Here is a 27,523-nt window from a genome sequence, read left to right on the forward strand (position 1 = left end):
TTTATCTGTATTAATGTTAGTTATTGCTATTGTTATTTGTTCTATAGCTATTGTTTTTTCCGTGATACTGCAAGTGTATTTTTTACTTCAGTTATTATGCTAATCAGTTTTAGAATTGTTTGCTTGATTGTGAATTTGCTCTTTCTAAGATAATAAAAGTGGAAACAGCGTACAGGAGCAGCAACGTATCAAGGTACTGCTTGGTTCACCAATTATAACCTCGTGACTTTTATTATTTGGTCGATCTTTTGGGCGACAGAATCCCTGCATTGTTAGGCCGAATTTTTTTTCAGAAGATGGCAGATGAGGTGGAACTTACATTGGAGAAAATTGATGACATAAGCATTTAGTTGGCGAAATGGAGTAGGTTGATGCTTTGTTGCATGTATGATGGCGTTAATCCAACGTTGGCTTCTATTTTACTTATGAAAATGACTGTACTTTTAAGAGTTCATGTGAATCTTACTTTACGGTAACAAAATTGTTGAAAACAGCATATTCAATTAAACTTATAATGATATGCCCATTGGCAAGATTGGACTGTCGCAACGTTATCTTGGAACGCTACTAATTTAATGTCTTCAGTAACCAATATGATTATCTTTGTAGATCCAGGTTGTTTGTTGCGTTGGTTATTAACATTTCAAGAAGAACTGAAGTCTTTGTCCTCTATAACGGAGATGCACGAACCTTCGAAGAACTCAATATGACAATTTTCGTGTTAACCGTTTTTCCATTTAGTTCAACTTCAGCTGTTTTTATCGTAAACGTAAAAAAGAAAACTAAATTGATCCTCATAATGGTGTACAAGGTCCGTTGATTGAGGAGATATATATACAAAACATGTCGATAGTGCAGAAGTTATTATTACATACTAACCAATTAAAATTGCAACTTATACCACACAATTCGTGTATCCAATCTAACCCAAAGAAAATTGATTTTTTGACATTATTTAACCCTTAAATCTAACATGTTTCCATAAGAAACTGATCCTGAATATCCTACGCGTGGGTCTCTTTCAATGTAGACCTAATGTGTAATTTTAAACTTTAGCATCTGAACTTTCCTTGTGCAGTAATTTTGAAAGGTTCGCATGTAGACTGTCCCAATACAGTTGGAATAATTGAACGTTCGATAAACGTGCAAATGAGCAATGTGGACAGTGTAATTGAAACATTCGATCATTTCAACTTTATTGGACACTAAGATATTCTGATCGTGACTCAAAATTCGTTTCATCGCCTATTTCAAGTGCTCATTAGCGTGTCCCACAAAGTTGAAAAATGCGAACGTTTCCAAAGCCACAGGTTGCAGTTCAAAGGTCAAAGTTCAAATTTAAAACATGTAGAAAAAATTGATAAATAGATGCTTAATGGAAAAAACGTTGACTTTCAAATGACCAATTTTATGCTCACTTGCCTGTTTTTGACGTTTTCGAACGTTCGCTTATTTCAATTTTATGGGACAAACTATAAGTCCCATAAAGTTGCAACGCAAGCGAACGTTCGAAAAGCTCAGGGCATGCAAATTGACAGCGTTTTGATAGATATCTGCACGTTTTAATATTGAACTTTGACCTTTGAAACGTTCGATAGCGTTGCAATTTTATGGGACTGACTATATATATAGACGAATTTGTTCAAAGCAAAACTACAATTGACCTTCATCTTTAACACCGATCTGAACACTTAGCCAAAAAACATCCAATGCTGCATCAAACGTAACACATGCAGCAAAGTTTACTTTTTCAAACATGAAAGTATTCAATTTGTTTTTGTGCGCAAACTTGGCGCAGATATGTTTGTTTGTTGTTTTGTGGGAATTGGGCAACTGTTACTACTATTACCACGACTTGTACAATTCTGGATACCCAACAGCATATTACGGAGGGGTGTACTACGTTCAACGACCTTACTACGACAGGTTGGCAATAATTCCCGATTGTTTCTACCTCAATCTCTGATAATCAAGTTCAAACCCAGGTTGAGGTCACAGTACAAATAAGAGATTGCTTTTTGGAAAGGTTTCCACTCTTTTATCTGTTGTTTTTTGGGTGAAATCCTCGACTCGGGTACCTCTGATGCGTTCGAGCGCACACCTGCGCTTCATGAGCTCAACTTACATAGTTTGGAAAAATCTTGGATAGGAAGCCTGATCAGTAGAGTTGTTTGTTGTTCGGGTGTGATCTGATAGCAGTAAAATTGGATTGTCTCAATCTGATTACAGATAGTTGATGGTCTGGAACAGCAACCTGTAAAATTTCCCTGCTCGACATTTTAATGAAAACTTCATTGGTTCCGGTTTACTGTTATAAATGCAGTTTTACTATTTCCAGACAATAATTAAGAACGCAAGGACCACCTTCAGTGAACGATTTGGTTTCCTTTTGATCCTTCAGTATATAAGATCTAATTGATCTTCGGATGTGGCCGAATAGTAGGAGGGAGTTAGAATATGACCACATATAATTGAGATATTAAAATAAATATGGATAATAAATTGTAATGGCTGCTCATTCCACTTCTATTTAAGCTATGCAAACTAGTATCAGTGCAAAAACAGCATTGTTTTAGTCGCACATAAAAATGAGGGACATAAAGTGAGTCTAAAGGCTTTAAAGGTCTAGTGCTGCTCAAATTGCACTGCTAAAGCTGAAATGCAGAATGGAAGATAGTGAAGCAAACCTGTCGAGCTGATTTAGCTGTTGTGTAGAACTAACTTCGAGTTGGAGTTTCCAAAATGAAGTAAAAGAAGAATCAGATACAATCGTGCTTCATTGCAGACTCAAAGGATATGGTTGTCTATTTTTTCTGCAGTAATGTATATATTGAAATGAATTGAAATTGTTTACCAGCAGTATAACATTAATTAAACAAAATATTTAAAAAGAAAACTTACGCCTGGACGAATAATTGAAGAGACTACTGCCTTACCTAGCAGGAGGTCGATAAGATATTCACGAAAACCAAATGAATTTGAAAACATTATTAGCAAAAAGCTCATGCTTGGTAAGATGATGCTTTGTGATAACATCCTTAATCGCATGCGTTTTTTTAAAAAGTGCCCCGACATATTCTTTTATGCATCAAATAAAATTTGTCGATGTGTCTCGTGATTTTTTCCGTATATTAGAAGACCATAATCTATTGTAGAAATTACAAAGGAATTGTCAAAAAATTATTATTTGACTTTTGTGAAATATTTTCTTGCCGTATAGGCAATACCAGAAAACTTTTTTACAAACTTGTCACAGTGCTACGCACATTTCATTGGCTTGTCAAAATTAATACCCAAATATTTGCGTTCATCTTTGATATGTTCTTGTTTGAAAATAGCCTCCATGTTTTTAGCTTTTTAGTGGGGCCGAAATGCATAAGCATGTTTTTATTTTCATTGACTCTTAACTGTGATCGAAACTTTTCTTCACGTTTTGTACAGTACTCAAAATTCAGCACTTTCTTTAACTGAGAACAATGTTACGGTAGTATATCCTGCATACAAAACTATTTTGGAGCTCAGGAAGCATGGAGGTATATCATTTATGTATATTAGAAACAACGTTGGTTTAAAATGGATTCTTGTGGTACGCCGTATTTATCAATGAACCTGATGATTTTAAAAAAACGTATTAATATCTATCTGTAAAGTGACCCAATAATTCGAGAGTTATCTGAAACGTTATTTTTCTAGCATTGATATCAAAATATGGTGGATTACTGTCAAAAGCATGAATAATGATACGCCAGATAATTTTTTTCTAATGCTTCAATTGATCTCAGCAAATTTTTTGAATTGATGCAAGATTTTTGGTTGGAATACAAACAGTTTGGGGGTAATTTTTACGTTTCCTAACAAAACCCATAAACGGACTGATAGGTCTGTAGTTTTCAAGGTCACTTTTACTGCCTTCTCTGTGCAAAGAATCCGTTTTCCCTTTTTAAATGGTTACTGGAACTAACTTTTTCAAAGCAATGTTAAAAACATCGCAAGTACTCACAAATTACCATTAATGAAATCGTAAAATTTTTCTTGGTTAACCCATCATGACCAGCAGAACTATTGTTTTTGAGTGACCAATTGTTTTAAGTTCCGTTGGTGATGTTGGAAAGAAAACGCAGCTCTGTTCAACTCTTTTGATTTCATTGATGTCAATAGAGGAAGGTTTAAATCCCCAAGACATATTTTTCAAAAAATATCTATTAACATTTGGTTCAACTTTACACATTTGGCTTTTTCGTGTTGCAGGTTTTTTGATATGACTGAAACAAAAATTTCTTCGTTATATCAAGGCATCATAAAATTTTAACCAATTTAATGAAAAGCAGATTTTTGTTTATCAGGGATTTTATTTTTTCATTTTAACATGTTGTTTTTCTTAACTTTAAAGGATGAAAATGGATCAAGTAGTGTATTCGAAACATTTCAACAATAAATATTGCTCTGTGCTGGTTTTTGCATTCCATTAAATAATCAAAACGAATGTTTTATTAAGAATGTTCACTTTTTGTGTGAAAGTCTATTGGCCCAAATTCAGCATTGATTAACAAAAGTGGGAAATGATCACAAAAGTTTGCTGGTAAGTTTCATGATATTCTTTTACAAGGAGCTGTTCACTGCAACTCTTGTTTTGCAACGCGGGTTGCTCTGCCAATAAATAAATTAAGTTGAAGTTTTTTGTCAGTAAAACAGTTTTTAAAAACTTACATTCTCACGAGATAGGTCCGAAAAAAATTGTAAAAAATGGAAGTTAGTCATTTTTTTTTAAAATAATGCTTTTGGCAACTGGATTTTTAGAAACCGATTTCTGAATTAACCAGTTCGCAGAGCTTTTTCCTAGCACCCCTATCCTCAAATCCATTCTCAGCTTCCAAAAACAGAGGACAATCTCTGCTTGTAGTTGTAGCTGATAGATCAAACCGTCTTTTCTGAATTAAGCGGATGGTTAGCTGATTACCGTTTTTTCCTTTCTGCCTTTTGTTTTTATGTTTCGCTAAGTGGTTCAAATTTTCTTGTTTTCATCATGATTTGGTTATTCAGCTTGACGTGTGCCCTATGTTCGCACTAATTCCGCAAATACTGAAATTCCCGTCTCTTGTTTGCTCTATTTTAGAGCTTGTCCACCGCTTTTTTACTATTTACAGAATGGTTGTAATTACGGTTGAATTTTCGAAGAACTAAGAACTTTCTCTTGGCTGTTCCATGTTGCTATTAGCCCAAATTCTTAGCAGTAATTCGAAATTTCAGCATCTTTGGGGGGAAGCTTTCATGGCTAACTATTATTATACTCCCTTTTAATTTTTCGCGGGCTGGCCAAAAAATATTTTCGATTTTTACAAATATGTGGCTCATTTCGTTTTTAAGTTGCAGGCTACAAGGGATGGTACGTCTTGATTGAAATGAGGAGTAATTTGACAACTGACAAAAAGAAATTGCTTTGCAATCATCCATATTTAAGTGTTTGCTACTTGGTTTGATTGGGAAGTATTTGAAAATCAAACATTCTTTTTTTTCCTGAGTATTTTTTCCTGAGTCGACATACGGTTTTGAAGCTCATCATTTTTTTTGTTCAGTAGACGAAACGCATCTTTTTGACGTTCAACTTCTTGCACCAGTGATGGAATTTTGAACATAGGTTACTTGACTAATTTGGCGATTTCGCAGTTTTCAGTTGGCCGATTTGCATTAACAAGATGGGAATTAACCATTTTTGTCTGCCGAAAGTAGGTTATGAAACAATAGTCTCGCTTTGATATCAAACGTTGAGCGAAAAGCAAAAATAGAGGAGCGAGGAAGACCCGTCTGATTGCTAGCTGTTCGTTTGTTGCTATATGGTGTATATATATCTGCATATATTGTTTGTATGGGCACAGAGGCCTGTTTATGATGTAAAAACTACAAGAAAACCAAGGTTGCACTTATCAGATTTCTATTCACATAATTTTAAAAATTTAGCAGTTTTGTATCTTTATCAAATAAATGTTTTGTTTTTTCTCAAATAATCCACACGGGTGTCTGATTTTGACCGTTGCTATTGTGCTTGGAGTTCGCAAACATTTTAAAATATCGGTGTTCGCTTTTTTATAGCGTTCAGGTTCTGTAAACGAATTTCCGTTCATCGGGTTTAGCATTTGCATGTGAAACAGCGGCAATTTAAACTCAACTTTAAACTCAAAACGCAACTTAGTTCATTGTGAACTATCTCCACATAAATTTGAATTGGCAGCAGTCAAAGATAGATTGCTTGTTCTTGAGCCAGCAACTTTTTGGCAGAGTGAGAAGACAAGACAAAATTATAAACACGTATTCATTTAAGAGCAGTTTTGAAATCTACAATGGAATTGAATAAACTTATTGAAAGCATCTGTAGCCAAAACATTAACGCCTTTTTTGTTTGAACTTTCTTCTCGCTCAGTATGAAAAAAAAAATTTTGTTTGCCGTTGGCTGTTGCAGCAGCAATCATTTTCTAATAAAAGAATTGTTAATTTCTTGCAGAGAACAATCAGCAAATATTTTGCATAATGATTTGCATAAATTGCAGCAATTTTCCTGTAAACCAAGTTGAGCTTGTAAAATGTTCCGATATCCAAAAAAAACTGAAAAAATATTTTGACTTTTTCTGCGTCAGTTGATGTCGCTTGATGTTATTTCTACCTCACGTCTGCACAATTTCGCCCAAGAAACATGTCTTCACCATGATATAATACCAAAAAAACACAAAATAAACAGGCTTCTTATAATAAAAATTTTCATACCTTGACTGCGTAAACACAAAATTCACTTGGCTTTTATAAGGAGTACGATCCTCTCGATTCCGACATTCCTGTTTTTTTAGAAAACAAAGTTGTTAAGTTATATGAAACACAAAAAAATGAAAAAGTAGAAATGCCAGAACTCAGAATTTCTTATTTATTCCAGGATTTCAATTCCAACAAATTTTGTCTTGTATTTCCATATCTAAAAAGCAATGCCAAAAAAACTGAAATTTTTGAAATGTTGTGCGACCAAAAAAATGAGCTTTAGATTTTTATATATTTATACTCCTCAAAGGAACTGAAACGCTGCAATTTAAACTTTTATATGTTCTAAACTTAAATTTTAAACTTTTAACTGTTATAAGTGATCACTTCAATTTCCTATTCAAATTTTGATCAAATAGAAATTTGCCAATGGAAATGAAATGGGTCAGATAACAGCAGGAACTGATGCCTTACAAATGATTTCCATTTTAAACAACTTTATCAAAGAAAACCGTAAAAATTGAGGTCAGTAGCTGCTAAAACGTTCTAAATTGGTCTGAAAGCCGCCATAATATCGGCTAAATTAGCGCCATATGAGCATAACTTTCGGCTTCGTAAAATTAATCTATTTAAGTTTTCAGGCAAAGTGGTAATACCCCGCAAGTATAGTTGCTGCCTCATTAAGTTGGTTTAAACAATTGACTTCGGAAACTCTTCAATTGAACTTAGAAAAATTTATAACTCAACAAGATGATAGCTTACCCATCGAAATTTACAAGAAGAAACAATCACTATGGAAAACGCACAAATAACTCTTGAGTTTTGTTTTCAACAGTCGCCATTAGATGGCTCTCAACGGCTAGTTTTTAGGAGCTCTCCGGCTCCGGTTTTAAAATTCAAAGTTTTAATTTTATTGGGGCGTTATCTTAAAGATCTTCGCTCATTTTCAAGATTTTTGAAGCCAAATTGGAGTAGTTACGCCGAAACAGGAAGTGAAGCGAAAACATGAGTGGTTTTTTGGTGCAAAATTTTCTCACTCTAATTTTAAAATTGGGTATAAAAAAGTATTTAAGCGAAAATTTACTTTCTCACTAGTGTGAGATGCTCTTTCACATGCGGCATTTTAATTATCATTTTGTACTGTTTTCATTTTTTTCGATTAGATTTCTTTAATTGGTGATCCGAGCTCAATCCTAGTCGGTTCTGCGTCTAGTTTACTGTTTACTGCTAACCGGTGTTAATATATAGCTTATAGTCCTCAAATCTGGAGGCTGAATTTACTGTTAATCATTCTAATGAAATTGCGGATCAAAATAGAACACTTTTCTGACACTTGGGCAATCATCGATTTTTCTCTTTATTGTTCTCTAAGTGTTTCAATCCCAACGTGGGTCAGCGCTGTCAATGGTAGCTATTTTTCGGCAACCTGACTTCTATGTTTATAATTTTGGTATCAAGAATTATAGTTTCTCGAGCTTACAGGTTTACATAATCATGAGTTTTCAAATTTTAGATTTGTTCGAAAGAAGGGGCAATCAATGACGCTTAATAATGGTGGTATCTAAGTGAAGATTAATAAATCAATTTCCAAAGTTCTGAATGCATCAGAGGAAGAATATATAACATGTTCTTTGAACAGCGTAAGTAGCTGAGCTTTAATTGTTTTGAAGATTGATGTGGTCATACAACTTAAACGTGTTTTAGCCTATTTTTGTTCGAATGTCAGAAGTCTTACATCAAAGTGCATCCGTTTGTTTTGGATACAAGTTCACGCAGTTTCAACAATAATACGCAAATAGTAAACCAGTTTCATGACATCAACAAGAAAACTTGACTTACAAGAAAAACATGTGCTTCTGAATTTTTTGATCGCCTCTTTACTGATTATGTATGGTATAATGTCAGAATAAAAAAGGCGATCGAAAAATTCAGAAGCACACGTTTTTCTTTGATTAAAATGTTTGACATGCACATAAGCTTCCTGGGCCCTACCATCGCATAACCTTGATAGGTGTCGTACATCATAATTTAGTGCAGTAAACTTATCATACGATGTACTTAATTTAATCAGTGTACCCATTCCTGAGGGGCATGTGCATAAATCATTATTACTTCACATGCATGTCTGTTGCTACCATTTTCCCACAACGGGAAAATATTGTTCATATTTTATTTGACTTCTGGAATAACAGTTGAGTTATTCTTTCATTCTCTTTATTTTGCTTCTCGCGTACAGTTGCCCAATTTAATTTATTCTTCACTAACTGTCTTTGCAATCCGAGTAAAGTAAACATTAGTAGTTACGCGATTCGCTAAGCGAATTCATTTGGAAATTGTGTAAAGCGCACTCGCCGCGCAAGTAGGACATAGAACATAAACACAACTCGCGACTCAAGATCAAGTACGCAATTCGACTCGCGTACGACATGGCGCAGTCAGCAGCTCAAAAACGAACTCCACTTGGCATTGAGCCATTTTGGGATAAGCCTAGTGTAGATCCGCCACTGAAATGGGAAAAGTGGCAGATGCAGGCCAAGTTAGCGCTTCTTGCAAAGGAAAATATCACAATAGACACTTTGTTGGAACCAAAGCCTGAAATAGTACAACTACCACTTGAACCGATCTATGAGGTTACGATAACAGGATCATCGGCACAATCGGAGCGGGAAAGATTGGCGAGAAACGCTCAATCAAAAATGAATTGGGAAAACCGATGTCAGAGACAACTGGAGATAGGAATAATGTGCGGAGACAAGCCATGGGCACAAGCCGATCGAAAAACTGTGTCAATGCTATACCTCAGTTTGGGCACTGAAGGACGTCGAATTGTCTGTAGTCAAAACCCACACCTCAAGATGGACAGTCTCTCAACAGCAGAACTTTGGACAATCATGGAAAAAGCATTTATTCGTCAGCGCAACATTACATTCGACAGATATGTTCTTCTCACCACGAAACAGACAAGAGGAGAGTCTATCGAACATTTCATCGGAAAATTGAAAGAACTTCCTGAAAATTGTGAGCTCGGAAGCCAGGAAGACACCCTCATTAGAGACTTATTTATTGCAAATATGTTAGATCCAGAAATTCAACGGGAATTGCTGCGAGAAACCTTAGAACCAGCTCAAGCATTACGTTTGGCCATATATATGGAATTAGGCCAAAGAAATCAGCTACAAATTACAAACTCGCAATCTGCTCCGCAAGTTAATGCAATAATCCCTCAACGAACATTTCGACACCAAATCAGAGACCAAATACATCAAGCTTTACTCGGTCACCAAACCAACTATGCAGGAACTGTGGCCTAACTTGGTCAACTAACCATAGAGTCAAATGCATTGAGAGAGGCCAGACTTGCAACAATTGTTGCCTTCAAAACCATTTTTCGCGAGTATGCAGAAAACCAAAATCATCACCAAACAAACCCAATCGCTCTAATGTTAACTCTGTTGAAGAAACTACAACTGACCAAACAGTAAATGCCATACGAAATATAAACTATAACCCGCAATGCGAATCGGATTACGACAGCTCAGATGACAATATGGTCGCCAGCATCGCAAGTACCGCAATTCAGATTGAACCGAAGAACACTATCCTACAAATTGGTAACAACCATGTTGGACTTCTCATCGACTCCGGCAGTGTATGCAGTATTTTGCCTGAGTCCCTTGCTTCGGAAATTGTGGAAAATTCTCCCCTTGCTCGATGGTTGATGACAGCGCCTCCCCAGGAACTCAAAACATTTTCCAATGAACCTATAAACGTGATAGGTATGATACAGGCACCAATTGCGAGCAATGGATGGCGACTTGAAGAAGCTGAATTTGTTGTAGTTCGTGATGGACTAAAACCACTAGTGGGAACAGATCTATTTGACGCTCTCGGAATTTCAGTAACTCAAACCCCAAAACCGGAAGGTAGTATGGTCAACACTATCACATCACAATGTCCATTCAAAACACGCATTGCACAACAATTCCCTCAACTTATAACACGTATTGGTCGCTCAAAAATACACAGTAAAATCTAAATTTCATCGTCATTTCCAGCCAAAACATCAAAAGGGTAGAAAAGTACCTATCAACTTGCAAGAACGAGTAATGACTGAAATTAAAAAACTTCTTGCAGAGGGACATATAGAAAAATTGAATAACTGTTCTGACCAATATTTTATTTCACCTATTGTAATGACAGTCAAACGAGATCAAACCATAAAATTAGCACTAGATTCTAAAACTCTTAACAAAGCAATACATAAGAACAAATATCAAATGCCAAATATTGAAACACTCATAGATTCGATATCACAAATAATTACAAACTACAAAACAGAACCCGCGGAGCAAATACATTTCTCTACTATTGATCTTAAATATGCTTACAGTCAACTAAATTTACACCCTGAAACTGCTAATCATTGTAATTTTAATATTATTAGTGGTGACATGACAGGCACATACCGATTCAAAACAGGATTCTACGGTCTTACTGACATGCCTGCCGAGTTTCAGAAGGCAATGGACTACACCCTGATTGGACTTAAAAAAACATTCTGTTTCTTAGATGATATTTTAATTGTTAGTAGAGGTTCAGAGGATGACCACTTTCAACTCGTACAGGATTGTCTTCGAAAGTTAGATGCAGACAACCTCCGTATCAATCTTCCGAAATGCCATTTTGCAAAACAACAAATTTCATGGTTAGGATATAAAATAACTCAATCTGGAATCTCGCCACTCGAATCCAAAACATCATCCATTATATCATTACAACCTCCTAATACACTCAAAAAATTACGCTCATTTCTCGGCTCAGTTCACTATATTAGCAAATTTATTCCCAATTTAGCTCAACTCTGACATCCTTTAAGACCCCTACTTCGTAAATCCACTAAATTTGTCTGGACTGACACTCACACATTACATTTTAATTCAATTAAAACTCGCATAGCAAATCATACCAAAAACATGCATTATAATCCCCAATTTGAAACGCGAATCAAATGTGATGCTTCACGTTCTGGTTTGGGAGCAGCACTAGAACAACTAACAGTTGATGGTTGGAAACCGATATCTTTTGCATCCCGATTTTTAAACAGTAGTGAAGAACGTTATAGTATTAACGAATTAGAACTCCTTGGGGTAGTGTGGTCAATAGAATATTTTAAAAACTGTTTATATGGAAAAGAATTTACTGTTATAACTGACCACCGCGCATTACTTTCCATTTTAAAAGAGCATCGATCAAATAAAAGTTATAATAGTAGGTTAGCACGGTGGGCTGACCGCCTCTTGCCTTATCAATTCTCAATAGAGCATTTACCCGGCGCAAAAATGGGCCTAGTTGATTACATATCCCGTAACCCATATCAACCAGCAGAAAGTGTTTCCAAATATGACGAAGAATTTCTAGTTGCAACATTATCGAGTATACATACTGATGCCCGATTACTTCAACAAAAACACAACCTCAAAGCCAATTCACTTCATAAATTATATATTGATATTGATAGAGAACATAAAAATTCCACAAACATTACAGAACAAGTTTTAACCATAGATTATGAAACTCAAAATCCTCAATCCGACATTTCTAATTCACTCGCTTTGCGAAACAATAGTTCAAAATACTATTCAAAACAATGTTCTACTCCAGATATAAAACCCGCTCAGCGGGTACGCTTAACAAACGTTAAATCAAATTTCGCTCCGCGAATTAGTAGTCTAAAATTCTCATCCAAACAAACTTTCAATTTAGACTTGAATCCCGCTCAGCATGTTCGCTTAACAAATTATAATTCAAATCTCGCGTCGCAAAAACACAACTCTAATATTATCCCTTTCAAACCTAAACATATGTATAGCACACACGCTCCAGACGTACATTTAGCTCAAAATAATAATTCATTCCCGGATCAAATGCAACATATATTTACCACTTCCACTAATGGTATTAATTGTACTAGTGTACACGATCAGCGAGTACACTTCAGTCAAAACAATTTCGTACACGCTAACACATATTCTCCCCCAAAAGTTAACACTTCTAATTTAATTGATACCACCCCTAATCTCGCATCGCGAGTACGCAAGTCTTTTAACAAATTAACACCCGCCTGGCATAATCCTTTACTAGTTACTCAAAAGACTAAAATGCATTCCTTAGATGACTCTTTTGCAACGCGAGTTACTAAATACCCAAATCATTCCAAATATGCGTCACATAGTCTACCATTTACAACTACTCCAGTACAAATTGAGTCTCAAAGACTAGTAAATACAAGAAAAGCGTCACTCGCTCACCAAAATACATCAAAATTTACTCCTTTAAGTCATTCTCACTTGTCAATCAAAAGTCAGCCTCAAATTCCTACCTTTTTTAGTAAGCCACATTCAAATACTTTAAATAACTCACGTGCCCAATTGGTAAACAAAAATCAAGTGCTTTTTGCCCAAACTCAATCTGAAATTCAGTTGCCTTCCTTTTCTTCAATCAATTTAATTGAAAAAACAACAACCTCATCAACAATGAGTCAACAAGCATCTTCTCTCAAGGGAAAATCTCTCTCAACTCGATCTACTAGTGCTTCGCCTCGCTTGTCATTCACTGACAATGCAACAACGAGCACGCCTCGCAGATCTTCATCTCACTCCAACCTAAGTACCTCGCTAACGGATAGCCCCCAAGTAATGTTCGAACGAGTGGTGGGGAAAGTTTTTAGCAAAGGCCTCATTGCGTCACTGACAAGTAAGGATGCAGTCTTAAAAGAAGTGCGAGACTGCATAATTCGGGGGGACGAAGAAAGACTGAAGGCCCTCAACCCATACCTCCACAGTTATTGGCGGGACCTTCACGTGACAGGCGGGTGTGTCTGCATGGACGAGAAGGTGGCAATCCCCAATGCACTCAAAGAGGCCCTCATTGACGACCTCCATGCCAGTCACCCGGGTAGCTGGGGGATGATATGTATGGCCCAGCACTGCTGGTGGCCATACATGAATCGCGATTTGCTAGTCAAAGCAATAGAGTGCAAATCTTGCACTGCTATCGGTAAAAGTTTAAAATCTGTTATTCCCGCAAAACAATTTAAAGCACATAAACCATGTATAGTTCCCAACCAAGAAATACAAATAGACTTTGCAGGGCCCATTAATAACGAAAAAGAACATGAAATATATATTTTAACATAATGCAAATTCCTCGAATGTCATAAAATTTTTAGATAATTATATAAAAATTCATGGAGTTCTTCGTTCCTTAAGAATAGATCAAGCCCGTTGTCTTATAGGTAACCAAGTAAAAAATTTTTGTACAAAAAACAATATCACATTAATACCAGCTCCGGCAAATGATCATCGTGCAATAGGTTTAGTAGAACGATTAATTGGTACAATTGAACAACGCTTGGCATGTATTAAAGACGCACACAAAGAACTAAATACGTTCACCATTAAAGCAGCATTAAAATCAATTATATACCAGCTTCGCATATGCAAACATAAAACAACTAAGCTTTCGCCATTCGAATATCACTTCGGGCGTACGGCCAATACACCACTTAGTAATATAAGTACTCAACCTAAATCATCTGACCTCAGTTATGAAAAAATTTTGAATCATTATTTAGATGAAGAAACTGTAACCCCCAACGAATTGCTGCCGGAAGAACATTGGGGAAACATCCGGAGTGATGATGAAGTTGAGCGCAATATGTGCAAGGCGACTAAGGATGCTACTAATCGCGAACGGCAAGCCACAGATAACGAATCACGCTTCCTTCGTACCACGCATGCACACCGTCCACTACCATTGAAAGAACACGCGGTCCAACTCAATATTGCCAGAAAGAAGCACCTCCACAAGCGATTTAAGAAAAACCTGGACGGATTGTATGAGGTGTTGGCACCGGGATCGGTCGTCCAAAAGACCGATCAATACACTTCGGTCATTCGCGAGCCGGGTAAGGTTGAAGTCACTGTACGCAATAGTGATATTGCAAAATTTGGCACTCGTGAGGAACGAAAGACTAAGTTGACGGAGTACATCAACCGCAGAGGACCCCGCACGCATGAAAAGACAGCGGAAGCCAAGATACTCATCCATACCAAAGAGTGTACCCGCATCCAGAAAGGAGACAGGAAAATGAAACATCGAAAACGGGAGACTGGTAGTGGCGTATCCTCGAACAAATCTAATATTGCTCGCGCAATGCGAGTACGTATGCCAAAAGTTCCGGATAATTTCGCCCCGCAAGTACTACCCGTAATTCCAGAGGCTGCTCTCGACCAGCCAATTATAACGGAAGAAGTGCTTATTGCACCTCCGCCTACAAACACACAGCATGAAACAATTGAACCACCTCGTCCTGCTCCAACAACATCTTTCGCCGATACTCTAACACGATCCACTAAACGAACTCGAAAAAGCCCCAAATACTATGGTTACGATAAAGACGACTCCTCGGGTGTTTCCACTAATTCGTGTCCCCCGAACTTTGCTCCACCCCGTAGGAAGCGTCGAGTGGGTGACATAGAATCGATTCAACCCTCAGTGATACAAACCATTGTGGACACTGCTACTCAAGTTGAACCGATTCGCAACGACGTTCCCTCGCCTATCGTAGGACAGGTGTCTCCGACGGACCCCCGTATTCGGCCAGCCGATCATAGCACTTCAAATGAACTGATTATTGATGAAGAGGACATGTGAAAACTGATATATTATTAATTATGACTAGCTATGATAACCAGTAAATATATTGTTGATACTATTTAACCGGTGACTAAGTATTATTATTATTCATATTGTTATTAAAATTTTATTTCATGCAATTTTAATTTGAAAGCGGGAGAAATGTCGTACATCATAATTTAGTGCAGTAAACTTATCATACGATGTACTTAATTTAATCAGTGTACCCATTCCTGAGGGGCATGTGTATAAATCATTATTACTTCACATGCATGTCTGTTGCTACCATTTTCCCACAACGGGAAAATATTGTTCATATTTTATTTGACTTCTGGAATAACAGTTGAGTTATTCTTTCATTCTCTTTATTTTGCTTCTCGCGTACAATTGCCCAATTTAATTTATTCTTCACTAACTGTCTTTGCAATCCGAGTAAAGTAAACATTAGTAGTTACGCGATTCGCTAAGCGAATTCATTTGGAAATTGTGTAAAGAGCACTCGCCGCGCAAGTATGACATAGAACATAAACACAACTCGCGACTCAAGATCAAGTACGCAATTCGACTCGCGTACGACAATAGGTTATGGGCAAGGAATTTAAAATCCCTACAATTAATCAAAAAGAGAAAAAATAACGCCAATTTTTGATCTTTTGCCTGCGCAATTTACTGCCAACTATTATTCAAAGATATTCTACCAACATTTTTTTCTGCAGTATTCAAGATAATGAATGTCGAACTTGAAACTGCAAATTGAAAGTATCGAAGATATCGAAGATATTCATTGGTTTAAAGATATATGTCAAATATTTTGTCAGATTTTTTTAACTGACAGTCTTTAGCAACCTAAAAACCTAAAAACGAGAAGATATTCTACCAAAGACAATGAAAATCTGCTATCACGTCGACAGTATATACGCAGTTATGCTGTATTCACGGAATATAATGCAAGTTGAAGTTGGGGATGTGCAGATTTTGTTCATGTTGACAATTTTTTAATATCAACAAACAATTGTCAGAATAATAATGCCACCTATTCATCTCGTATACAAAAAATTCTTGGAGTATTCATGCTGCAAGTTTTTTTTGAATATTGACCGAATTCGCAGTAATCTAATAGTTTTTTTGATACATATTAAAAAATTTGGTAATAAAAGTAGTGTTTGCTTTTTCCGGCTAAAGCCCACAATTAAGGACTTTTAACAGATAGAAAACACCAGTCACTCCAAGATTTTCAAATTTTCTGATTTTTGAGTCGGATGTATAACACTCAAACGAAATTTGTTTTTCGGATCATGTTCTGACTATTGCAATAGTCATTTCGAAATTTCGACATAACATTGGAAGTTTCTTTACACAGTGCGATACATAAAAAAGTGTGATCAGTTGTGTAGAAGTAAAAGTGTTTATTTCTCTGGAGAACAGGAGGACTTTGCTTATTTTCAGTGTCTAATTGGAGCCAAGATGTTTAAGATGAACTTTTGATGAAGCATTGTGATGAAACTGAGTTTGAGAAGAATTTGAAATCGAATGCTTGCGAGGAAGCTGATTTTAGAAATAAACAGCCATCTCGGGAACAATTTTGAGTTATAGATGCGTGTTTGGTGAGAGATCATAATATCACTTGACAAAAATTCTGCAATGTTTTTGAGAACTTACAAAGAGGATTGTCCAAAGGCTTGGGCAGTAGTGTGTGATAGATAAAAAAGTTTTGAACGGCCTTGTCTAAAGCAACTGATTGAAAAGTTGATTAACCTGAAAGTGATAGCAATGAAAGTGTCATTGATTATATCACATGGGCTTAAGAGTTGCAATGTAATTTAAGAGAAGTTGATGAACAAGACAGTGAGCCCATGCTTATTCCTAATTTTTTGAAAGGTCTCACAGATGATTTTGATAATTTTGAAACATTATGCAAATTCAGTAAGGATGAAAAAATCTGGATAGTATTAAGAGATTTAGTAAATTTTGAATCTGACAAAAGACAAGGTAGCAATGATGAGCGTCCGGAGCCTACTTTCTTCGGCGGTAATAGACAGAAACCAAAAGTGAGAATTTTATGGGATGATTTTTGTGGGAAAAAGGGTCATAAGGAAGTGTTTTTTCTTTGCAAAACTTCTAACAAAGGAAATATGAAATGTCATAATTGTGGTACTTCAGGTCACCTAGCAAAGGATTGCCGCAAACCAAAACAAAACAAACAGTACTGTTCTTTCAAAATGAACAACCATGACGGCAGCCATTGCCGTAAACTTAAAACTGGTACCAGTAACATTAAATAAAAGAAGCTCATGAAAAAGTTTTCTGCTTTTTTGCAATGAGTGATAACGTTTTAACTACGACTGAAATGATATAATAATTGATTCGGGGTTTACAAATTACATGTTTAAAGATTGCGAACTGTTTGCTTCATCAGAGAAAGTTTTTTGGGATCCATTTGCTGTGCAACCAATTCTGAATCCAAAACCAAAAGACCAAAAGGACAGGGCTGAATTTTATGTTGTGTAAGAATAATGGAAAGAGAGCAAAGTTGACGCTGTCAACTCTTTTTGTTCCCGACTGCGGGAAGAATTTAATTACAATGAGCAAATTCAAAAAATCTATTAGATTGGAATTTGGAGACAACGATCAGATAGTAACAAGAGATGGCACTGTTTTTCCACTGATGCAAGAGAACCATTTGTTCCGATGGAATGCTAAGTTTATTAATTGTGAGACTCAAAATGAGTTTTGCAACGAACAATGCTTAGCTTCGTCAAACTTGAATCCTTGGCATGACAGATTAGGCCATATTTAATTTCAGGATTTGATAAAACTTCAAAACCATATTGATGGGATACAAATGGAAAAATTTGATAGCAGTGAATTGTTGAAGTGCGACACTTGTGAAATAAACAAAGCAAAACGTAAACCTGTTCCAAAAGATAGTGTTGACAGAGCGAACAATGCGCTTGATATTGTTCATGTTGAAATTTTTGGACCAGTAACACCTGTATCAGTTGACAATCACATGTGCAATTTCATTTCTTGACAGTTTTTCCAGATATTTGAAAGTTCACTTTATGAAAACTAGTGACGAATGACAACAGTATTTTCAACAGCTTTGCGCAGATTTAGGTCCACCACTAACACTTATGATGGCGCAAATGAGTTTTCCTCTAGTCACTTTTCCAGGTTCTGTCGTGAAAATAAGGTGAGACTTGAAAATTGAGCACCTTATACGCCAAAAGAAACTGGCAAAGTAGAGAGAAAATGGGGTAGTCCTACTGGCATGACAAGATGTTTGTTGGATAACGCAGGATTGGGAAAGTAATACTGAACCTAAGCAATGAACTACGCTTTTTTACATCAAAAACTACTGTTTTCACTCAGCAATTTGATTAACGCCTTACCAAAAAAGTGTCTGGTTTCAAACCAAACGTTTCTTTTGTAAAGAGTTTTGGCTGTAAGGACTTTAGCTATATCGAAGAACAGTTTCGGGGAAAACTTGACCATCGTGCTCAGGGAGGAACTTTTCTGGGTTTTTTAAATAATAGCAAATCGTTTATAGGAGTTCGACGGGAAAACAAGTTTCGGAACATGTTCTAACTATTGCAATAGTCATTTGAAATTTCAACATAAAATTGGAAGTTTCTTTACACAGTGCGACACATAAAAATATGAGATCAGTTGTGTAGAAGAAAGGTGTTTTTTTTGGAGAAAAGAAGACTTTGCTTATTTTCAGGATCTAATTGAAGCAAAGATGGTTAAGATGAACTCTTAAGAGTTTTAAAAGAGCAGTGTGATGAAACTGAGTTTGAGAAGAGTTTGAAATCTAATGCTTGCGAGGAAGCTGATTTTAGAAATAAACAGCCATCTCGGGAAAAATTTTGAGTTATAGATGCGTGTTTGGTGGAGATCATAAAATCACTTGACAAAAATTCTGCAATGTTTTTGAGAACTTACAAAGAGGATTGTCCAAAGGCTTGGGCAGTAGTGTGTGATAGATAAAAAAGTTTTGAACGGCCTTGTCTAAAGCAATTGATTGAAAAGTTGACTAACTTGAAAGTGATAGCAAATGAAAGTGTCTTTGATTATATCACATGAGCTGAATAGTTGCACAGTAATTGAAGAGAAATTGGTGAACAAGACAGTGAGCCCATGCTTATTTCTAGTTTTTTGAAAGATCTCCAAGAAGATTTTGATAAATTGAGAAAATTATGCAAATTCAGTAAGGATGAACAAAATCTGGATAGTATTAAGAGATTTAGTGAATTTTGAATCTGAAAAAAGACAACGTAGCAATGATGGGCTACCGGAGTCTACTTTCTTTGGCAGTAAAAAACAGAAACCAAAAGTGAGAATTTTTCGACAATTTTTGTGGGAAAAGGGTCATAAGGAAGTGTTTTGTTTTGCGAAAAATTCTAACAAAAGAAACATGAAATGCCATAATTTTAGTACTTCAGGTCACCTAGCAAAGGATTGCCGCAACCCAAAACAAAACAAACAGTACTGTTCTTTCAAAAAGAACAACCATGACTGCAGCAATTGCCGTAAACTTAAAAATGGTACCAGTAACAATGAATCAGCTGATTTACTTCTGGAAATAAAAAGCTCAAGAAACAAAGTTTTGTTCTTTTACAATGAGTGATAACAATTTTTTAACCACGACTGAAATGATATATTAATTTTTATGGGGGTGTACAAATTACATGTTGAAAGATTGCAAACTGTTTGCTTCATTAGATGAAAGTTTTTTGGTATCCGTTTGCTGTGCAACCAATTCTGGATCCAAAACCAAAAGAAAGTACAGGACTGAATTTTTTTGTTGTGTGAGAATAATGGAAAGAGAGCAAAGTTGACGCTGTCAACTCTTTTTGTTCTTGACTGCGGGATGAATTTAATTAGTGAGAAAATTTAAAAAATCTATTTATAGATTGGAATTTGGAGACAACGATCAGATAGTAACAAGAGATATCACTGTTTTTCCTCTGATGCAAGAGAACCATTTATTCCGATGAATGCTAAGTTTTTCATTATATAGACTCAAGAAAATGAGTTTTGCAACGGACAATAAATAGCTTCGTCAAACTTGAAACTTTGGCACTACAGATTAGGTCATAATTACTTTTAGGATTTGATAAAACTGCAAAACCATGTTGATGGGATACAAATTGAAAAAATTGATAGGGGTGAAAGGAAGTGCGACACTTAAAACAAAGCAAAACGTAAACCAGTTCCAAAAGATAGTGTTGACAGAGCGAACAATGCGCTTGATATCGTTCATGTTGAAATTTTTGGACAATTAACACCTGTATCAGTTGACAATCACAGATATGCATTTTCATTTTTTGACAGTTTTTCCAGATAATTGAAAGTTTACTTTATGAAAATTAGTGACTAATGCCTACAGTATTTTGAACAGTTTTGCGCAGATTTAGGTACACCGCTAACACTTATGATGGCGCAAATGAGTTTTCCTCTAGTCAGTTTTCCAGGTTCCGTCATGAATATAAGGTGAGAATTGAAAATTGAGCACCTTATACGCCAGAGGAAAATGGCAATGTAGATAGAAAATGGGGCACTGCTACCGGCCTGACAATGTTTGTTGGATAACGCAGGATTGGGAAATAAAACTGGACCTATGCAAAGAACTACGCTTTTTTACATCAAAAACTACTGTTTTCACTCAGCAATTTGATTAACGCCTTACGAAAAAATGTATGGATTCAAACCAAACGTTTCTTTTGTAAAGATTTTTGGTTGTAAGGGCTTTAGCTATATCGAAGAACGGTTTCGGAGAAAACTTGACCATACTGCTCAGGGAGGAACTTTTTTGGGTTTTTCAAATAACAGCATAACGTTTAGAAAGCAAGTTAGAAGATTTCAAACTCGCAATGCAAAATTCCACGAGGATGTGATTTTTTGTAAAGCCAAAATCGACCGCTATCAACATTCTCATTCGGAAGATCCCTCAGTAGCGCATATCAACTTAGGTGACGTTAGTGACAAACTTTTGCAATGAACCTGTTGCGGTCCTGAATGAAGAGACAGTAGACAGTCAAATATCACATCTTCGTAGATCTGCTCGACTTAACCAGAATAAAAGGTTTTCTGCAGAAATCGAGGAAATTTTGAACTGTTATGCTGAACTGTCTCAAAATACTGATGAAGCCTTGAAAAATGAAAACTGGCGAGACGCAATGCAACATTTCTGAAAAACCACGTTTGGGAGTTAGTTCCTCTTCCAGAAAATATGAAAGCATTTGGGATCAAATGGCATTTTGCAACAAAATTTTTAGTGATGGTACTGTCACTAAACACAAAGCACGTTTTGTGGCAAAAGTTAATAGTCAACAACAAGTTATTGGTTACAAATACACATACTCACCAACTACTATACTTAGTAACGTACGTATCATACTTCAAATAGTGGCAGATTTAGGCAAAATTAGATTGTAAATTGAACAAAAGCATTTACCGTTTGAAACAGTCGGGAAGAAATTGGTTCCTTACTCTTAAAGAACATTTAGAAACCAAAGGTTTTGAAGCTTGCACACATTATCCTTGTTTATTCATGAAAAAATGAAAGAACAGTTTGGCAATTTTTTGCGGTTGGGTAGATATTAGTTTCCATTGTCCTGAAACTAAATTTTACCAATTATTTGAAAGAAAGATTTTAAACAAATTCATTGTTAGTGAATGTTCTGATCTCAAATGATTTTTGGGATTGAAATTTGAGTTTTCCGATGGGAATTGAAATTAGCCAGGAAAAATTCATTGATAACCTTTTGATAAAATTTGGAATGAGCTACTGCAAAGGTGTATCAACACCTATTGCATAAAAACAAAAGATCACTAAATTTTAATACTGATAAACCTGCTATTGACAATACAACTTATCGCAGTCTTGTTGGGAGCCTTAATTGTTTAGCACTATCAGCGCGACCCAATCGTTCACAGGCGGCGCAGCTAAACTTGTACTAAAATTTTTAAAAGGTACAAAACATCTAAACCTAACTTTCAGGAAAACGCCATCGGTGGATGACAATTTGGCTGGTTATAGCGACTCTGACTGGCCTGTGAATATTGAGAATCGCAAAAGAACTACGGGTTTTTGTTTTAAAATGTTTAACAATTCTGGTCAAATTAGTTGGGCAAGTAAAACTCAAAACTGTATTGCTACATCTTCAGAGAAGGCTGAAGTTTACGCATGTTTCAGCTGCTCGAGAATTGGTGAACTTTAATGGTATTTTAGATGAACTCAACCTTCCTGTACCAAGCCGACCTAATTTGTTCGTTGATCATCAAGCCAGTATCGCACTAAGTAAGCAAACTTCTCACCATAGCAAAGCTAAGCATTTTGCAATCAAAGTACAATATCTTTGGGATTTGTGCGAGAGAGGTGATCTTAAGTTATTAGAGTATGTTCCTACAGACAAACAACCAGCTGACATACTAACAAAAAGTCTCGGTAAAATAAAAACCGAGAAGTTCCGGCAACATCTTCTTGGTAGCTAAAGACATAGGGTTGACATCCGAAGGGGGGGTTTTAGCCTATTTTTATTCAAATGTCAAGAATTTATACATCAAACTACATCCATTTGTTTTGGATATAAGTTCACACAGTTTCAACAAAAATCCGCGAATAGTCAACCAGATTCATGACATCAAGAAAACAGTGACTTACAAGAAAAACATGTGCTTCTTAATTTTTTGATCGCCTCAATAATATTCTGATATTATACCATACATAATCAGTATAATTTTGAAATGATTTGCACGCGCATAAGATTCCTGGGCCCTAGCGTCGCATAACCTTGATAACGTGCAACTGGTTAAAGATGAGAAACCGTTCTGATCTCCGATTATAGTAGACAATCTCGCAAAATTTTTGCAAAACAAAATTACTAAAAATTGATTTGAATGCAGCCAGATAGAAAAATTGATTTGAATGCAACCACATTTTCCATATTTAGCACAGGTTTCATCTGCGATACACCTAGCGGTCATATCAGATTTACTGATACTCCTCCACTGTCTGATCAGCCTCACTTTTGGTCTAAATTTAGTTATTGTCTGAAGATATAAAAACCAGAAAGAGCCCTCAACTGTATTATTAGACAAGAGATTAAAGGAGAGCATATTAGATTGATGTTAAAGGAGAGTATATATTAGAGCGAGAAAAGCAAAAGTGTATTTGATACTATAATCGACTTCTTGTTTTAGGGAAACAGCAGTATTTAGAGAGACTAATTTGTCAGTAGCAAAACTGTTATATTTTGGGCTGAAAAAACCTGAGCAACATTGTAGGTACTATTACGACGATGGATACTTTGGACGGTCTGGTCGGAGGAGACACAACAGGAACTACAGAAGAGGGGGAGGGGGAACATACTATGGGTCCAGATACAACAGACACTCCGAGTATGGCAGGGGTGAGTTGGTTCCCCATTTTCTCAATGATTTTAACTCTTAAGTTAATTGGGTTTCAGAAAAACAACAATTAAGTTTTTCGCTGTTGTACAAGTGTTGGCAGAATTTATATTGCTAATGAGAAATAAACAGTATCAAGCGTCAAAATGAGCAACCAATTGTTGCTTCCTTGCGAAATTCGTTCCAATATGTTTTGGTAGTAATTTGCAAGACTCGTTGAAGCTTTTAAACATAATCTGAGAGGTCAAAATGTTATTAGTTTTTCAGTTATCTCGAGACGAATTTGTAATGTCTGTTTCTTCTGTCAAAGTTGTTACATCTTAATCTTAGTGTTAAACAATCATGATCGTTATCTGTAGGGCAGAGTGTTTGACGCCATTTACTTTTTTTGACAGATGTGACCGATTAGGATCGCTTTTCGAATGTAATACAATTAATTTTGACATGTATTAATGAAAATTAACAAAGTATTATGGAAAATAACCAATCTTTTATGGAAAATAACCATTTCCCCTTGGCCTTGCTGACTGCTCTGATTTTTATATTTTAGCAATAATCGGTTTTTGATAGACCCTATGTTACGTCTGTCTTAATAGTTTCAGTGCTAATTCGATCTTTAACATCCATCTAAGAATATACCCGTGTTGCTCACCATAATTGTTTCTTAGCAATCATACAAATTCATATATGACCTGTATGAAATTTTGGCAATCATGCTAAGATCATGAAAAATTGGTTGATGCTTTAGAATAGAACACAATAGATCAAACCAACAAGTCCTTCCATCCTTTCAGCTAAAAGGTGAACAAACGACCAAACGATGCCCTTATTAACAAAAAGCATCTTAGTAATCATGGTATTATGGTATTATAGCATCTTATATGGTATTATGGAATCTTGACAACCATACTAAGATCATAAGTAAAAAAAGGCCGCTTAAAAGAGAAAAAGAAAAATAAATATACATTTCTGAAGCCATAAACAAATCGAACCCAAAAGTAATCTACAATTGATTGTGAGAAAGTCACCATTCATATTTTTTATCACTGGTGAAAGTAGGTAGAAAACCTCTTAAAAGCTCCGAGACAATTTTCAGTTGTCAGGCAAAAATATTCCACACTAATTTTATGTTCCTACCAATCCGTTCACACCAGTACTAAGGTCATTCTGCTATTGAAGGTCCCTAAAAAGGTTTTGAACCTCCACAAAACTGACTCATAACAATTTTGCGTTGCCATTTTTTATCCATAATAAAAACTTATATCACGTCAGAATTGTTACCATAGTGCTATGTAGATGATGTTAACGTGAGAGCGGCCTCTAATAACTAAAGTTGAATTGGTTCAGACTGATTCACAAATTGACAGCAAAATTATTGCAGACGAAGTATTCTCAATAACAGTTGAACATGTCAAAATTTGGCAAATTTATGCTGCACGGTTCTCCTAATGGCCATATATAATTGAGTACTTCGTTAAAAATGTCATGCTTATAAAGTTTCAGTTTTCTTGTGTGTGCACGTCAATGCCAAAACAAGCAACAACTGGACATGAGCTAAACAATAAAAATAATAAAATAATGAGGGACCTTTGCAGACCCAAGGAGAAGTCCATGGGAGCTAAAATTACTACGATACCAGAAAACTGCCAAAGAGATCAATTAAGACTGCCGAAGAGATCAATATAATCTTCCTGAAAATCTGAATCTTCTCTCGGAAGCATTCCTACAATTAGAACTTTCTGGAAATTTTAGATTGGGATCCACCTAAAAGAGTTGTTAGCTTAGCTGATAAATAACTACTGCGTCAGATAATGGTATCTTTGACCGATAGCTAATAAGTTGTATCTTCGATAAGTTACGCAACAGTTGTAATCAGAGAGATTTGGTTTTAAAAAAAGCAGTTGTTTGTTATCGATCTCTCAACGGTTTTCGACAACTCGTCATAACCCCGAAAGTTTGATGTCAAAACAACCCTAAAATTCCGTTCTATTCACAGAGTAACAGACCCTTCCGAGTGACTTAATGCGTTGACACGGGCGTGCGCTCATTTTCTGGGCACAATACAGGAGGAAAACAGGATTTATGTTCTAATGTATATAGAGAATCAAGGGGTAAAAATTAGGAGCTTTTTTGACGCTAGACAAAAGACGGATGTGGGATTTTACTGGAGCCTAAATAAAGTAAGAGTTTGGGAGGAGAAATAGAGGAAAAAATTTGTTTCGCATATGTATTTTCCTGCTTCGCGATCAGAGACGGAGTCCCTTGGTTTAGATCAACTCGTGTAAATTTTTAAGAAAACTTTTCTTTCACTAATCAGCGAAATTGCAAACATTTCAATTTCAAATGAAATTCAACACTTCTGTACCTTTTGGTTCTCTGAAAACTTAAGAAAAAAATCTTAGTACCCTGGGGCCTCCTGCCCAGCAATCGGGAGCCAAGCGCCCTAGTGTCTGGGCGACTAAGATTTTGTTCTAACATATACTTTTTATGTGTACAGATATAAACATTAATAAAAACATTAATCGAGTGAGGGACTTACTGCCCTCAAACGAGGGCGCTTGCACGCTAGTGTTGGATACAAGGCACTAGGGGGACTAATATTTATATTTTAACGAATTTAAAGAGTCAAAGGGTGGGAAAAAGGGGATTTTTTTCTTAACCCATTTCAGTGTAAAAAATGAGCTTTTGTTAGTGCTAGAGGTCGACTGAGTAAAGACACTAGGTAGTGCACCCAAATTTTGACTTAGGAGGGCAACTAATTGGACTAGAAACTTAGAAACAATTGAGCTTCAAGAACATAATTATTTTACATGCGTATTTTCCGTTTGCGTTTCTAAGATTTAATGGCAAATAATTGGCGAAGTTAAGCTTCCTCGAAGTTTTATGTCCTAACTATTTTTCACGCTTGATTCTCTAATTAACTGATCAAAGCAACATTGCTTTTTAAAATTAGTGCAAACAAATAGTAGTTTTTAAAAGACATCAAATGACAGTTTTTACTCTAAGAAAAGCAAGTTTATGCGAAAGAAGAAAGTTTTTATGCAACCATAATTTTGGTTAAAGGTTAGGATCTAGAGCCTGTAAATTTGTAAAATACCTTGCAAGAGTAGTTCATTAGAAACGTCTGCTTTTGTAGAGCTTCTCTGAGTAACTATGGTTTTCTTGTTTTTCTGTTATGTCATTTGATAATATTTATATGCATTAATATCAGCCTGAAATTTGTGTCCTTGGAATACTTTTCAAAAAAGGGCCAATCCATAACAAAATGGTCATATACGGTAATCACCTACAATATACCGGTACAAAAAGAAAAGGCCGTGAAAATTGTCAAAGACCTCAAAAACTTCGACAAAAAAAGTTGTTATATCTGTACGAGTGAGAGGAAAAGACTGGGATTTGTTTCAGGAGCCAGAGGAAATGCTAGATCTTGGGTGCCAAATGGCAGAGTGTCTTCTCAAAGCTACAGAACTGGCCGGTCGGGCAATAGAGGACAAAGAAGAGGCTCCAGTGGGTGGGGTGGCACAGGCTGGGGAGGTGTGATCAACCGGAGCCCAAACAACAATAGATACACTGGATGATTTAGATAATTTTTATAACAACGATAACGATAATAATGATAGTGAGCTTATTTGGAATAAATGTTCAATCGATTTATAAAAAATATTTATAT

The 27,523-nt window shown here is 35.9% G+C and overlaps 1 protein-coding gene across 1 annotated transcript; it reads left to right on the forward strand.

Moving 5' to 3' along the window:
- Nucleotides 1-1,633: 1,633 nt before the first annotated feature.
- LOC142344107 (uncharacterized) lies at nucleotides 1,634-27,523 on the forward strand. The gene is made up of 3 exons (XM_075395597.1): nucleotides 1,634-1,926; nucleotides 23,731-23,855; nucleotides 27,259-27,523. The coding sequence occupies exons 1-3, from the start codon at nucleotides 1,757-1,759 to the stop codon at nucleotides 27,429-27,431; spliced, it is 468 nt and encodes a 155-aa protein (XP_075251712.1). The 5' UTR covers nucleotides 1,634-1,756; the 3' UTR covers nucleotides 27,432-27,523.

This window comes from Convolutriloba macropyga, chromosome 8 (assembly GCF_964194025.1).
Source record: "Convolutriloba macropyga chromosome 8, txConMacr16.3, whole genome shotgun sequence".
Classification (NCBI taxonomy): Eukaryota; Metazoa; Xenacoelomorpha; order Acoela; family Convolutidae; genus Convolutriloba; species Convolutriloba macropyga.

Bases quoted from the DNA above. Each gene is read 5' to 3' on its own strand.
- LOC142344107 (XM_075395597.1), top strand. From the start codon at position 1,757: ATGAAAGTATTCAATTTGTTTTTGTGCGCAAACTTGGCGCAGATATGT. The intron at 1,927-23,730 runs GTTGGCAATAAT...GCAACATTGTAG, and splicing joins CAACGACCTTACTACGACAG to GTACTATTACGACGATGGAT. The intron at 23,856-27,258 runs GTGAGTTGGTTC...GATTTGTTTCAG, and splicing joins ACACTCCGAGTATGGCAGGG to GAGCCAGAGGAAATGCTAGA.